Genomic DNA, 12549 nt, shown 5'->3' with positions numbered 1-12549 from the left:
GGGCATCTGAACCAGACCACAGAAGAGGAGCTGGATTCAGCCAATCAAATGCGTCTGCTGAAGGAGGTGGAGTCCATGTTGGAAACCATCAGAGCTGTCAACCTGACGGCTGCCAGCATCTCAGCCAATCAGGAGCTCAGGTGTGTTTTGTGTTTGAGAAATAAAAGCAGTTTGACTTTTCTACGTTTAGTTTGACCGCCCGCCCTCTCTCTCTCTCTCCCTGCAGCCTCGCACAGCCTCTCCTCACCTCGCTGCAGGTGGACTTCCTGTCCAGAAAGGTGGCGGTGGACAACAGGCTCCGCCCCCTTTCTGCTGCTCTCACCGCTGGCATGGAAACACTGCAACACACGCGCACACACCTGAGCGAGGCAGCAGAACGAAACACAGACACACACACTCTGCTGGACGCCACACACACTCTACTGCTCCACTACCAGGTGAACACACACACACATAAATAAAGGTATTTAACCTGCTGTGATGATGTCACACTGCACCCGTCGAGGTCGTCTCTGATGTAATGATGTAACGGCGTCTCCTCCCTGCGTCAGTCTCTCCATCAGAACCTGACTCAGGTGTGTCTCTCTGTGGACGGCGTGATGGAGGACAGCCAGATGCTGCTGGACGACACTGTCAGCCTGACGGAGGAATTGACCAACACCACCGCGGTGAGAGCCTCTGCTGACGCCGACGCCGACCGTATGACTCGTGACTCTGTACTAACACACCTGTGTGTGCAGCAGGTGGAGGTGTTCAGCGGGCAGGTGGATCAGTGGCGCCCCCTGCTGGCGAAGCAGGTGGACACTTTGGTTGTTGGACTGAGAAAGACGGACGCTCCGGAGAACGTTTACCGTGCAGAAAGCCACGCCCAGCTGCTGCAGAGCCACGCCCACTCCCTGCACAGGTAACCGTGCAAGTGTGTGCGTGCGCATGTGCGTGTGTGCGCGTGATAAAAATTAACCTCGCCGTCTTCTCTCAGGTCTCTGTCGTCAGTGTGTAACGTTTCTCAGAACGGTAGCCGATTGGGTCAGCTGGACAGGGACATCACAGAACGTGTTGACTATGCCCAGCAGGCGGCCTCGATCGCCCGCGTCTCCGCCTCCCTCGCTCTCAACATGGTAAGCGTGTGAAGACACACCTGTGTTACGCAGGTAAACTGGAGAGACACTGCCGTCACCTGACATGTTGACGTGTGCCTGCACGGATCTGATTGGCCAATGCAGCATTTTTGCTCAATGACATCACACATTGACACCCAGTTGAGCCAGCCTTCTGTGTTTCAGAGCGTCCAATCAGAGCAGCCGCTGTCAGAGGAGGGCGGGGCCAAGCTGAATGTCAGCTGTGCTCTTCTAGAAGAAAGTCGACGAATCAACGAGACGGCTCAAGGTTAGTGTCCGGCGTCCATGTTGGAGCGCTGAGGAGGCTACGACCTTCCTCACATGAACACGTGTCTCCTCATGGTGTCCAATGACTTCACCTCGCCGTGTCCGCGGTCTCTCTGTCTGTCTTCCAGTCCTGCAGCTGGATGTCTCGAGGATATACAGTAGACTGGGATTGGTCAGAGAGAGTGTCCGGAACTCCAGCCTCCTCCTCCGTCAGCCAATCACAGAGCTGCAGAGTCTCTCTAACGGTGAGATGGTGTTTCAGGCTCCGCCCCCTCACGTATCAGTAATTTACCCTGTCGATCTGTCTGTACCGATCCATACGATCCTGTCCGTCAGGTTCGTCCGTGGCGCTGCAGCAGGTGCAGCTTCAGGCGGCAGCGGCGAGCTCCGGCCTGCAGGAGGCGCTGCAGCGGCTGCACAGACTCAGACAGCAGCTGCGGGATTCTTCTTCTGTGGTGGAAAACACCAACAACACAGTGAGGGAGACCAACCAGCTGGTGACTCGCACTCAAGCCGCAGGTCAGTCACCAACGCTCATTAAGATCGACCGTATAAAGACGACAGACGTGTTCACTTCCTGTTTCTTGTGTGCTCAGCCAATGAGATGCAGCATAAGCTGGAGGAGGCGGAGCGTCGTACAGAGCGCCTGATGGACCGGATAAAGCCACTGAGCATGCTGGGAGAAACACTGAGCCGGAATCTGTCTGACATCAAAGAGCTGATCGATCAGGCCAGGAGGCAGGCCGCCTCGGTACATAGACACACTCACAAGTACACACTGGGGAGTACACACACTGGGGAGTACACTTAGAGAAGTACACACTGGGGAGTACACTTAGAGAAGTACACACTGGGGAGTACACACACTGGGGAGTACACTTAGAGAAGTACACACTGGGGAGTACACTTAGAGAAGTACACACTGGGGAGTACACACTGGGGAGTACACTTAGAGAAGTACACACTGGGGAGTACCCATAGAGAAGTACACTGGGGAGTACACGCTGGGGAGTACACTTAGAGAAGTACACACTGGGGAGTACACACTGGGGAGTACACATAGAGAAGTACACTGGGGAGTACACTTAGAGAAGTATACACTGGGGAGTACACACACTGGGGAGTACACTAGTGAGTACACACTTGGGAGTACACACTGGGGAGTACACTAAGAGAAGTACACACTGGGGAGTACACATAGAGAAGTACACACTGGGGAGTACACTTAGGGAAGTACACACACTGGGGAGTACACACACAAGTACACACACACAAGTACACATAAAGAAGTACACACAAGTACACATACAGAAGTACACACACTGGGGAGTACACATGGAGAAGTAAACACACACAGAAGTACACATAGAGAAGTGCACTCACACAAGTACACTTACAGAAGTACACACACAAGTATACTTACAGAAGTACACACTGGGGAGTACACACACCCAAGTACACTTACAGAAGTACACACCCAAGTACACTTACAGAAGTACACACAAGTACACTTACAGAAGTACACACTGGGAAGTACACACACACACAAGTACACTTACAGAAGTACACACTGGGGAGTACACACACACAAGTACACTTACAGAAGTACACACTGGGGAGTGCACACTGGGGAATACACACTTGAGAGTACACACTGGGGAGTACAAATACAGAAGTACATACTGGGGAGTACACATACAGAAGTACACACTTGGAAGTACACATACAGAAGTACACACTGAGGAAGTACACGTATAGAAGTACACAATGGGGAGTACACATACAGAAGTACACACTGAGGAAGTACACGTATAGAAGTACACAATGGGGAGTACACATACAGAAGTACACACTTGGAAGTACACACTGAGGAATACACACTTGAGAATACACACTTGAGAGTACACAGTGGGGAGTACACATACAGAAGTACATACTGGGGAGTACAAACTGGGGTATACACACTAAGGAGTACACACTGGGGAGTACACACTGGGGAGTACACATACAGGAGTACACATACAGAAGTACACACTGGAGAGTACACTGGGGAGTACACAAACAGGAATACACATACAGAAGTACACACACAAGCACTTACAGAAGTACACACACAAGTATACTTACAGAAGTACACACTGGGGAGTACACACACCCAAGTACACTTACAGAAGTACACACAAGTACACTTACAGATGTACACACTGGGAAGTACACACACACACACAAGTACACACTGGGGAGTACACACACCCAAGTACACTTACAGAAGTACACACAAGTACACTTACAGAAGTACACACTGGGAGGTACACACACACACAAGTACACACTGGGGAGTACATACACACAAGTACACTTACAGAAGTACACAATGGGGAGTGCACACTGGGGAATACACACTTGAGAGTACACACTGGGGAGTACACATACAGAAGTACATACTGGGGAGTACACACTGGGGAGTACACATACAGAAGTACACACTGGGAAGTACACATACAGAAGTACACACTGAGGAGTACACACTGGGGAGTACACACTGGGGAGTACACACTGGGGAGTACACACTGGGGAGTACACACACACAAGTACACTTACAGAAGTACACACTGGGGAATACACACTTGAGAGTACACACTGGGAGTACACATACAGAAGTACATACTGGGGAGTACACACTGGGGAGTACACATACAGAAGTACACACTTGGAAGTACACACTGAGGAATACACACTTGAGAGTACACAGTGGGGAGTACACATACAGAAGTACATACTGGGGAGTACAAACTGGGGTATACACACTAAGGAGTACACACTGAGGAGTACACACTGGGGAGTACACATACAGAAGTACACACTGAGAAAGTACACGTATAGAAGTACACAATGGGGAGTACACATACAGGAGTACACATACAGAAGTACACACTGGAGAGTACACTGGGGAGTACACAACAGGAATACACATACAGAAGTACACACAAGCACTTACAGAAGTACACACACAAGTATACTTACAGAACACACTTACAGATGTACACACTGGGAAGTACACACACACACAAGTACACACTGGGGACACACACCCAAGTACACTTACAGAAGTACACACAAGTACACTTACAGAAGTACACACTTGGAGGTACACACACACACAAGTACACACACCCAAGTACACTTACAGAAGTACACACAAGTACACTTACAGAAGTACACACTGGGAGGTACACACACACACAAGTACACACTGGGGAGTACACACACAAGTACACTTACAGAAGTACACAATGGGGAGTGCACACTGGGGAATACACACTTGAGAGTACACACTGGGGAGTACACATACAGAAGTACATACTGGGGAGTACACACTGGGGAGTACACATACAGAAGTACACACTGGGAAGTACACATACAGAAGTACACACTGAGGAGTACACACTCAGGAGTACACACTCAGGAGTACACACTCAGGAGTACACACTCAGGAGTACAAACTGGGGTATACACACTGAGGAGTACAAACTGGGGTATACACACTGGGGAGTACACACTGGGGAGCACACACTGGGGAGCACACACACAAGTACACTTACAGAAGTACACACTGGGGAGTACACACTTGAGAGTACACACTGGGGAGTATACACTGGGGAGTACACACTGGGGAGTACACACTGGGGAGTACAAACTGGGGAGTATACACTGGGGAGTACACACTGGGGAGTACACACTGGGGAGTATACACTGGGGAGTACACACTGGGGAGTACACACTGGGGAGTATACACTGGGGAGTATACACTGGGGAGTACACACTGGGGAGTACAAACTGGGGAGTATACACTGGGGAGTACACACTGGGGAGTACACACTGGGGAGTACAAACTGGGGAGTATACACTGGGGTGTATACACTGGGGAGTACACACTGGGGAGTACACACTGGGGAGTATACACTGGGGAGTACACACTGGGGAGTACACACTGGGGAGTACACACTGGGGTAGACTAAGGTTCAGCTTTTTTATCTCATTGTTTGTTAAGTCATACGATACTAGTTGGCTTGGAGGGATGGCGCCCTGAACCGTCTGCCTGATGGTAACAGTTCTTACTCGCCAAACAGGGACGCCTGCCCCCTCTTCACCTGTCAGGACTCGCAGGGCGCCGTTATGCTAGCTGCTGTTCTCCGGGAACCTTCCTGGACATCCTTTGTTTTATTATCGTCGACTCTAAACAGCCAGAAAATCCATGAATCTCTGTAAATACTTCACGTGAAATAAGAATAACCTGTCTCTGTTTGTCCACCGAGAGACGTCACAGTCACATGATGATGATGATAATGATGATGTTGATGATGTCATCAGATCAAGGTGGCGGTCCAGGCGGACAGAGACTGTGTTCGGTCCTACAGACCACCCACTGAGTCCAGTAACTTCAACACTCTGAGTCTGATCCTGAAGACGTCCAGTCCAGATAACCTGCTCTTCTACCTGGGCAGCAACACCACGGTACTACACACAGTACTGCACACAGTACTACACACCGTACTGCACACAGTACTACACACCGTACTGCACACGGTACTGCACACAGTATTGCACACGGTACTGCACACGGTACTGCACACGGTACTGCACACGGTACTACACACGGTACTGCACACAGTACTGCACACAGTACTACACACAGTACTACACACGGTACTACACACAGTACTGCACACGGTACTACACACAGTACTGCACACAGTACTACACACAGTACTACACACAGTAATGCACACAGTACTACACAAGGTACTGCACACGGTACTGCACACAGTACTACACACAGTACTACACACAGTACTACACACGGTACTACACACAGTACTGCACACGGTACTACACACGGTACTACACACACACTGCGTACTGCGTAGTAGTCTGCAGTATGAAACTGTTAAATATATTATTTTGCAGTACTCTAGGCCGGGCTTTACTGGTTTCCGGTTTTATGGTGCTTTCAGACCAAAAGTGAAGCGAGCGTTCGGGGCGGTGAGTTTACAGAAGCGACACGAAGGGGGCAGGGCCGGCGATGCGAAGGATTTCGCGTGAGCATGTCGCTGAGTCGCGAAAGCCTATCAGTGTTGAGATTGTCCGTACGTCACCGACGGCTTCAGAGCGATGTGTGGAGAGGGAGAGCTGAGAGCTGCTAAACTTGGGGGAGAGGAGCAGGAGCAGCGCTGCAACCTTTGGACAAATAAAACCCGTAGTCGGACTGGATTCTGCTCTGACAGCTACGCCGTTTGCTCGCGGGAGGAGCTCAGAGTAAACTGCTTTTATTAAATTAGCTTTTTACTTTAGTTTTTGGGATTAAAACGTTGATTTATCTTCACTGGAGCTTCTCAGCAGCTTCCGTGCACATCCGGTTCTAGTGTTGTTAGCGTCGTTAGCTCTGTCGGACTACGACTTCATATTTATATAAAAACCGGACAAAGCTGGACGTTACTGGGAGAAAAGAGAGCGAGCAGGTTGAACTACCTGGTGAGCTCAGAAACGTTATGCCAGCTGTCGTTGTACTTTACTGTGACCAAGTTAGCGTAGCATAGCCCTGATCGATCCGAACTCCATTCAGAAAACAAACATTTTAGAAGCTGCTGTCCTGCTGACAGACCTGACAAAGCATCAGTTCACATGTTTAATTAAATTCGCGTTTGGTCTGAATGCGGCATTAGAAAGCATGGTGGGACACAGCTGGCGAGGTAGACTGGTCCGATGCACACTGCAGATTGTGCTTTGTTTGCGTACTACTACATTTAGCCTACATCAGTACACACTGCTAGTACAGCAGGCAGTTTCGAGTACAGCTCGAGCCTTTGTTTCTGTCTGCTGTGTTCAGGTGGACTTCCTGGCAGTAGAGATGCATGATGGGAAGGTTTCCCTGCTGTGGGACGTGGGTTCGGGCAGCACCAGACTGGACTTTCCCGGACTGGACATCACCAACAACAGATGGACCAGAATCAACGCTACACGGTAAACACACCTGAACATCAACGGCTTTCGACCACTTCACATGAGCTTCCTCAGCAGATGAAGGCGTGCAGGCGTCATGTGACTGTACACGGTTTCACTTCATCCTGATCACAACGAACCTTTGAGCCAGTATGGACCAGGAGTCCTGGACCAGCTGAGGAAGACCATGTAATGTGGTGGAAAGCTCCTGATCGGCATCTAAACTACTTCTTCTAAAAACTAACAAGATTTTCAGGTCGTCATTTCACAAAAGCTGAAATACGCCTCCTTCTTGGCCAGCTGTCCCTCTATTTCACATGTACGCATCACACCGAAACGTTTGGTAGGCTATGTGACGATGTCATGTGATGATGTCATGGCATTGGCAGGTTTGGGGCCCACGGCGCTCTGTCGGTCCATCAGCTGGAGTCCGAGTCGGCTCCGCTGCCCACGGTAACAGCGACATCACCGGGACCGTCACGGGTTTTAGACATCGACAGAAACACGGTGATCCACATCGGAGGACTGGGAGCTCACACTCAGGTAACACACACACACACACACATCAGGGGTCCAGGTGTGTGTGGAAGAGTACAGGTGATAACTGTGTGTGTGATGTCAGAGCCCACAGCGCTGAGGACCTCCACCTTCCAGGGCTGTCTGGGTGAAGCATCGCTCAACGAGAGAAACGTCGGTCTGTGGAACTACGACAGCCGAGAGGGAGAGTGTGGAGGCTGCTTCAGCAGGTACGAACACAGGTGTATGACTAACAGAACACCTGGAGGACCACAGGTGTAGAATCTGTGAGCACACCAACTGGCCCCCACTTCCAGTGGGAGGGGCTGGAAGTTAAATCTGCTGATTTCCAATGGAACTTCTGAATGGTATTTTTCAGACCTGACAAATCTAAAGGTCTAACTCGTCTGTCTCCACCTGTCTGTCTCTACCTGTCTGACTCTTAGTCCCCAGGCGGAGGAGACGTCCTTCCACTTTGATGGATCTGGATTCTCATTGGTTCAGAAGTCTCTGCGAGCAACCTCCACCTCCATCGTCCTACTGTTTAAAACGCTGTCTCCGGGCGGATTGCTGCTGTACCTGGCCTCCAACAACACGGTATGACACACATCACTGGTTTTGTTGAGGCTCTTATTGTGAAGCAGATACAGACATGACCTCACTTCCTGTCTCTTGCAGAGGGACTTCTTGTCCATGGAGCTGGTGGAGGGGCGTGTCCGTCTGACCTATGACCTCGGCTCAGGAGCTCTGATGCTGACCTCCACCAAGAAGTACAACACAGGAGTCTGGTACAAGATCACGCTGCAGAGGAACAAACGCAAAGGTGACCTGCTGCAGGCTCACAGTGATCAGTCGTTCCTATCAGTAAACAATCGTTCCCGTCAGTGATCAATATGTCTTACTGGTAAACAATCGTGAGTTACAAAAAAAGTCAATGCAAAGACGCGTAGAGAAGTGACACGAAGGGGGCAGGGCCGGCGATGCGAAGGAATTCGCGTGAGCATGTCGCTGAGTCGCGAAAGCCTATCAGTGTTGAGATTGTCCGTACGTCACCGACGGCTTCAGAGCGATGTGTGGAGAGGGAGAGCTGAGAGCTGCTAAACTTGGGGGAGAGGAGCAGGAGCAGCGCTGCAACCTTTGGACAAATAAAAACCCGTAGTCGGACTGGATTCTGCTCTGACAGCTACGCCGTTTGCTCGCGGGAGGAGCTCAGAGTAAACTGCTTTTATTAAATTAGCTTTTTACTTTAGTTTTTGGGATTAAAACGTTGATTTATCTTCACTGGAGCTTCTCAGCAGCTTCCGTGCACATCCGGTTCTAGTGTTGTTAGCGTCGTTAGCTCTGTCGGACTACGACTTCATATTTATATAAAAACCGGACAAAGCTGGACGTTACTGGGAGAAAAGAGAGCGAGCAGGTTGAACTACCTGGTGAGCTCAGAAACGTTATGCCAGCTGTCGTTGTACTTTACTGTGACCAAGTTAGCGTAGCATAGCCCTGATCGATCCGAACTCCATTCAGAAAACAAACATTTTAGAAGCTGCTGTCCTGCTGACAGACCTGACAAAGCATCAGTTCACATGTTTAACAAATCGCATCATGTTGTCGTTATTTCAGCATCAGTTTGATCCGTTTGTTGCTCTTAATCACAGCAACATGTTCACTTTGGGTTCACACAGCTGGAGTAACGGCCAGTTGTGTTTATTCACTTTATCGCGTTAAAATCGCCTTCACGCGTTGTGTGTGGACACACCGAGTCTCCCTAGTTCTGCTGTAATCCTGCTGTAATCCTACCGTAGTCTTCAGTAGTCATATTGTAGTTCTACTGTACTCTACTATAATCTATTCTACTGTAGTTCAGTGTTGTACACCTGCTGTCAGGTGTCAGGAGACGGGGCTAAACTCACCGATGTCAGTTTTCTACCAGATGGTGTTACCTGCTGTTACTGCAGAGTATAGTTAGGGTTCGAGAGACAAAAAATCATCATCAGAGGGTTGCGCGTAGGCTCTGTGCGGACGTCCGCGTGCCTCCCGTTTTTTATGACCGACTACGCTACCAGGACACCAACTGATGTACTGCGCATGTGTGATACGAGTCCGCCAAGCTGAAGTAGTCCACGTCCGTGGTGTCTGTGCAGCTGTACGTGTCGAAGTATATCGAGGCTTAAAGCTACTAACGACTACTGTTACTGCAGAGTTTGGTAGTATTAATATTACTAACATATATTAATAATACTACTGTTCTTGTTCCTGACGCTGCTGCTGTGTGTCCAGGTTACCTGTCCATCATGGCAGCCGACCATCATCAGAGAAGGAGGTGTGGAGGCGGAGTCTCCTGGGACGGCCTCTGACATGAACCGCTCCGACCTCGACCCCATCTACATCGGAGGATATCCTCCAGACCAATCAGGTGAGTCTGTGATGTCAGCAGGTGATGTCCACACCTGTCTGTCTGACTGTTTCCATCCGTCTGTCTGTTTCCACCCGTCTGTCTGTCTGTTTCCACCCGTCTGTCTGTTTCCACCCGTCTGTCTGTTTCCACCCGTCGTCTGTTTCCACCGTCTGTCTGTTTCCACCCATCTGTCTGTCTGTTTCCACCCATCTGTCTGTTTCCACCCGTCTGTCTGTTCCCCCGTCTGTCTGTCTGTTTCCACCCGCTGTCTGTTTCCACCCGTCTGTCTGTCTGTTTCCACCCGTCTGTCTGTTTCCACCCGTCTGTCTGTTTCCACCCATCTGTCTGTCTGTTTCCACCCATCTGTCTGTTTCCACCCGTCTGTCTGTTTCCACCCGTCTGTCTGTCTGTTTCCACCCGTCTGTCTGTTTCCACCCGTCTGTCTGTTTCCACCCGTCTGTCTGTCTGTTTCCATGTCTGTCTGTTTCCACCCGTGTCTGTCTGTTTCCACCTGTCTGTCGTTTCCACCCGTCTGTCTGTCTGTTTCCACCTGTCTGTCTGTTTCCACCCGTTCCACCTGTCTGTCTGTTTCCACCCGTCTGTCTGTTTCCACCCGTCTGTCTGTTTCCACCCGTCTGTCTGTTTCCACCTGTCTGTCTGTTTCCACCTGTCTGTCTGTTCTACCCGTCTGTCTGTCTTTTTCCACCGGTCTGTCTGACTGTTTCTACCTGTCTGTCTGGTTGGTAGGCGACAGGTGGTCTCCAGGTCGTACGTGGGCTGTATAAAGAACGTGGAGATCGCTCGGTCCAACTTTGACCTGCTGAGAGACGCGTACGGAGTGAGGAAGGGCTGCGTCCTCGAGGTACAGTATCTAATAAATAATGGCATGATTTATTATTATTGCTCCAGCGTTTTCACATGCTGACCTTCCAGTACTATCCTCTGTCCCAGGCGGTGCGCAGTGTGTCGGTGTTGCCCGGACGCTTCGTTCAGCTCGCTCCTCGCTCGCTCGGTCAGGAGGCGGAGTCTCTTCTCCTTCTACTCCAACAACCAATCAGGAGTCCTGCTGGCTGCCTCAGTAACGACCGAACAGAGACATGTGAGACAGACGGACAGACGTCATGTCATGACACACCTGTACACCAGGTTTATCACGTGACACATCATGTGACACACCTGATTATTTGTGTGCAGCATTTGTCAGTGCACCTGGTCTCAGGAGCGTTGGAGGCGGAGCTCGGTGAGGTGGGTGGCCCCAGTCGGAGGGTGATGGTGGTGAAACCTGATGGATCCTTCAGTGACGGAACAAGACACTCTGTGATCATCACTATCAACAGGAAGTAGGTGGAGAGAGACACCTGCCTCACCTGCCTCACCTGCCTCATCAGTATTGATTAAAGTGTCACCTGTCTGCTCTCAGGTCTCTGTCCCTGCAGGTGGATGAGGAACACATGAAGTCCGTCTCTCTGTTTTCTGGAGGATTTTCCCGTCTGTCTCCAGCCTCTTTCTTCATTGGTGGGCTGCCATCAGGGGAGGAGACTCGTCTACCAATCAGATTACAGGATGTGTCCAGGTGGTTCAGAGGTTGCATCCAACACCTGGTGGTGGGCAGGGCGTAAGTCACACACTGGCACACACAGACACACACACACACACACACACTCACACAATTTTCAGTCTTTCTGGTTGATTGACTCTCTTGATTGGTGGCTGCCACCAGGCTCATTGACCTATCAGGAGCCGTGAGGTACACAGGTGTGGAGCTCGACAGTTGCCTATTGGAGGAGAGAGTTGGGGGGGTGGTGCTTCCTGATGATCAGGGTTTAGAACCAACTCCTGACCCCGACCACCTGCCTTTAGCCCCGCCCACACACCTGAGCGCCTTCACACCTGGAGCGCTGACGGTATTCAATGTTTATTGATTTTTGATAATTGATTGTTGTTACTATGGTTACTGTGTGAATATTTGTTATTGGTGTTATTGACTATTGGTCACTAATTACTGGTTATTGATGTGTGTGATGCAGTGCGTGTCGGAGGCGGAGCCACCTTCCTGCAGTCAGCGGCTCAGTTTGGTTGTCCAAACACAGTCAATGATCTCATCATCAACCCCGCCACAGTCAGAAAGAGGTAGGTCTCCATGACAACAGGGCCGTGGTCAGAGTGGGGCGGGGCTATTGTAACAAGGGGCGGGTCTGGCTCGGCCAGTCGTCTGACTGTGTTGTGTCTTCCTCGTCTTCAGTGTGTCTCTCAGGT

General features: G+C 50.4%; 2 protein-coding genes across 2 annotated transcripts; both read left to right on the top strand.

Moving 5' to 3' along the window:
• The first annotated feature begins 12 nt into the window (after positions 1-12).
• Positions 13-8789, top strand: LOC119887815 (laminin subunit alpha-1-like). The gene is made up of 15 exons (XM_038698412.1): positions 13-140; positions 227-437; positions 552-668; positions 744-904; positions 980-1118; positions 1284-1386; positions 1514-1630; positions 1722-1904; positions 1982-2136; positions 5757-5900; positions 7273-7406; positions 7775-7962; positions 8008-8131; positions 8348-8498; positions 8580-8789. The coding sequence occupies exons 1-15, from the start codon at positions 49-51 to the stop codon at positions 8787-8789; spliced, it is 2229 nt and encodes a 742-aa protein (XP_038554340.1). The 5' UTR covers positions 13-48.
• Positions 8790-11498: 2709 nt separating this feature from the next.
• LOC119887814 (laminin subunit alpha-1-like) lies at positions 11499-12423 on the top strand (the record flags this gene model as incomplete). Its single annotated transcript, XM_038698411.1, has 4 exons — positions 11499-11633; positions 11714-11908; positions 12014-12197; positions 12321-12423. Coding segments are annotated over exons 1-4 (553 nt in total), but the record flags the coding sequence as incomplete, so codon positions are not given.
• Positions 12424-12549: the final 126 nt, after the last annotated feature.

This window comes from Micropterus salmoides, unplaced genomic scaffold (genome assembly GCF_014851395.1).
Source record: "Micropterus salmoides isolate LMB-PRFRI ecotype aquatic unplaced genomic scaffold, ASM1485139v1 Ms_hic_scaffold_4333, whole genome shotgun sequence".
Classification (NCBI taxonomy): Eukaryota; Metazoa; Chordata; class Actinopteri; order Centrarchiformes; family Centrarchidae; genus Micropterus; species Micropterus salmoides.
This window is presented reverse-complemented; position numbering and strand designations above follow the sequence as displayed.

Bases quoted from the DNA above. Each gene is read 5' to 3' on its own strand.
- LOC119887815 (XM_038698412.1), top strand. From the start codon at position 49: ATGCGTCTGCTGAAGGAGGTGGAGTCCATGTTGGAAACCATCAGAGCT. The intron at 1,119-1,283 runs GTAAGCGTGTGA...TCTGTGTTTCAG, and splicing joins CCTCCCTCGCTCTCAACATG to AGCGTCCAATCAGAGCAGCC. The intron at 5,901-7,272 runs GTACTACACACA...TGCTGTGTTCAG, and splicing joins ACCTGGGCAGCAACACCACG to GTGGACTTCCTGGCAGTAGA.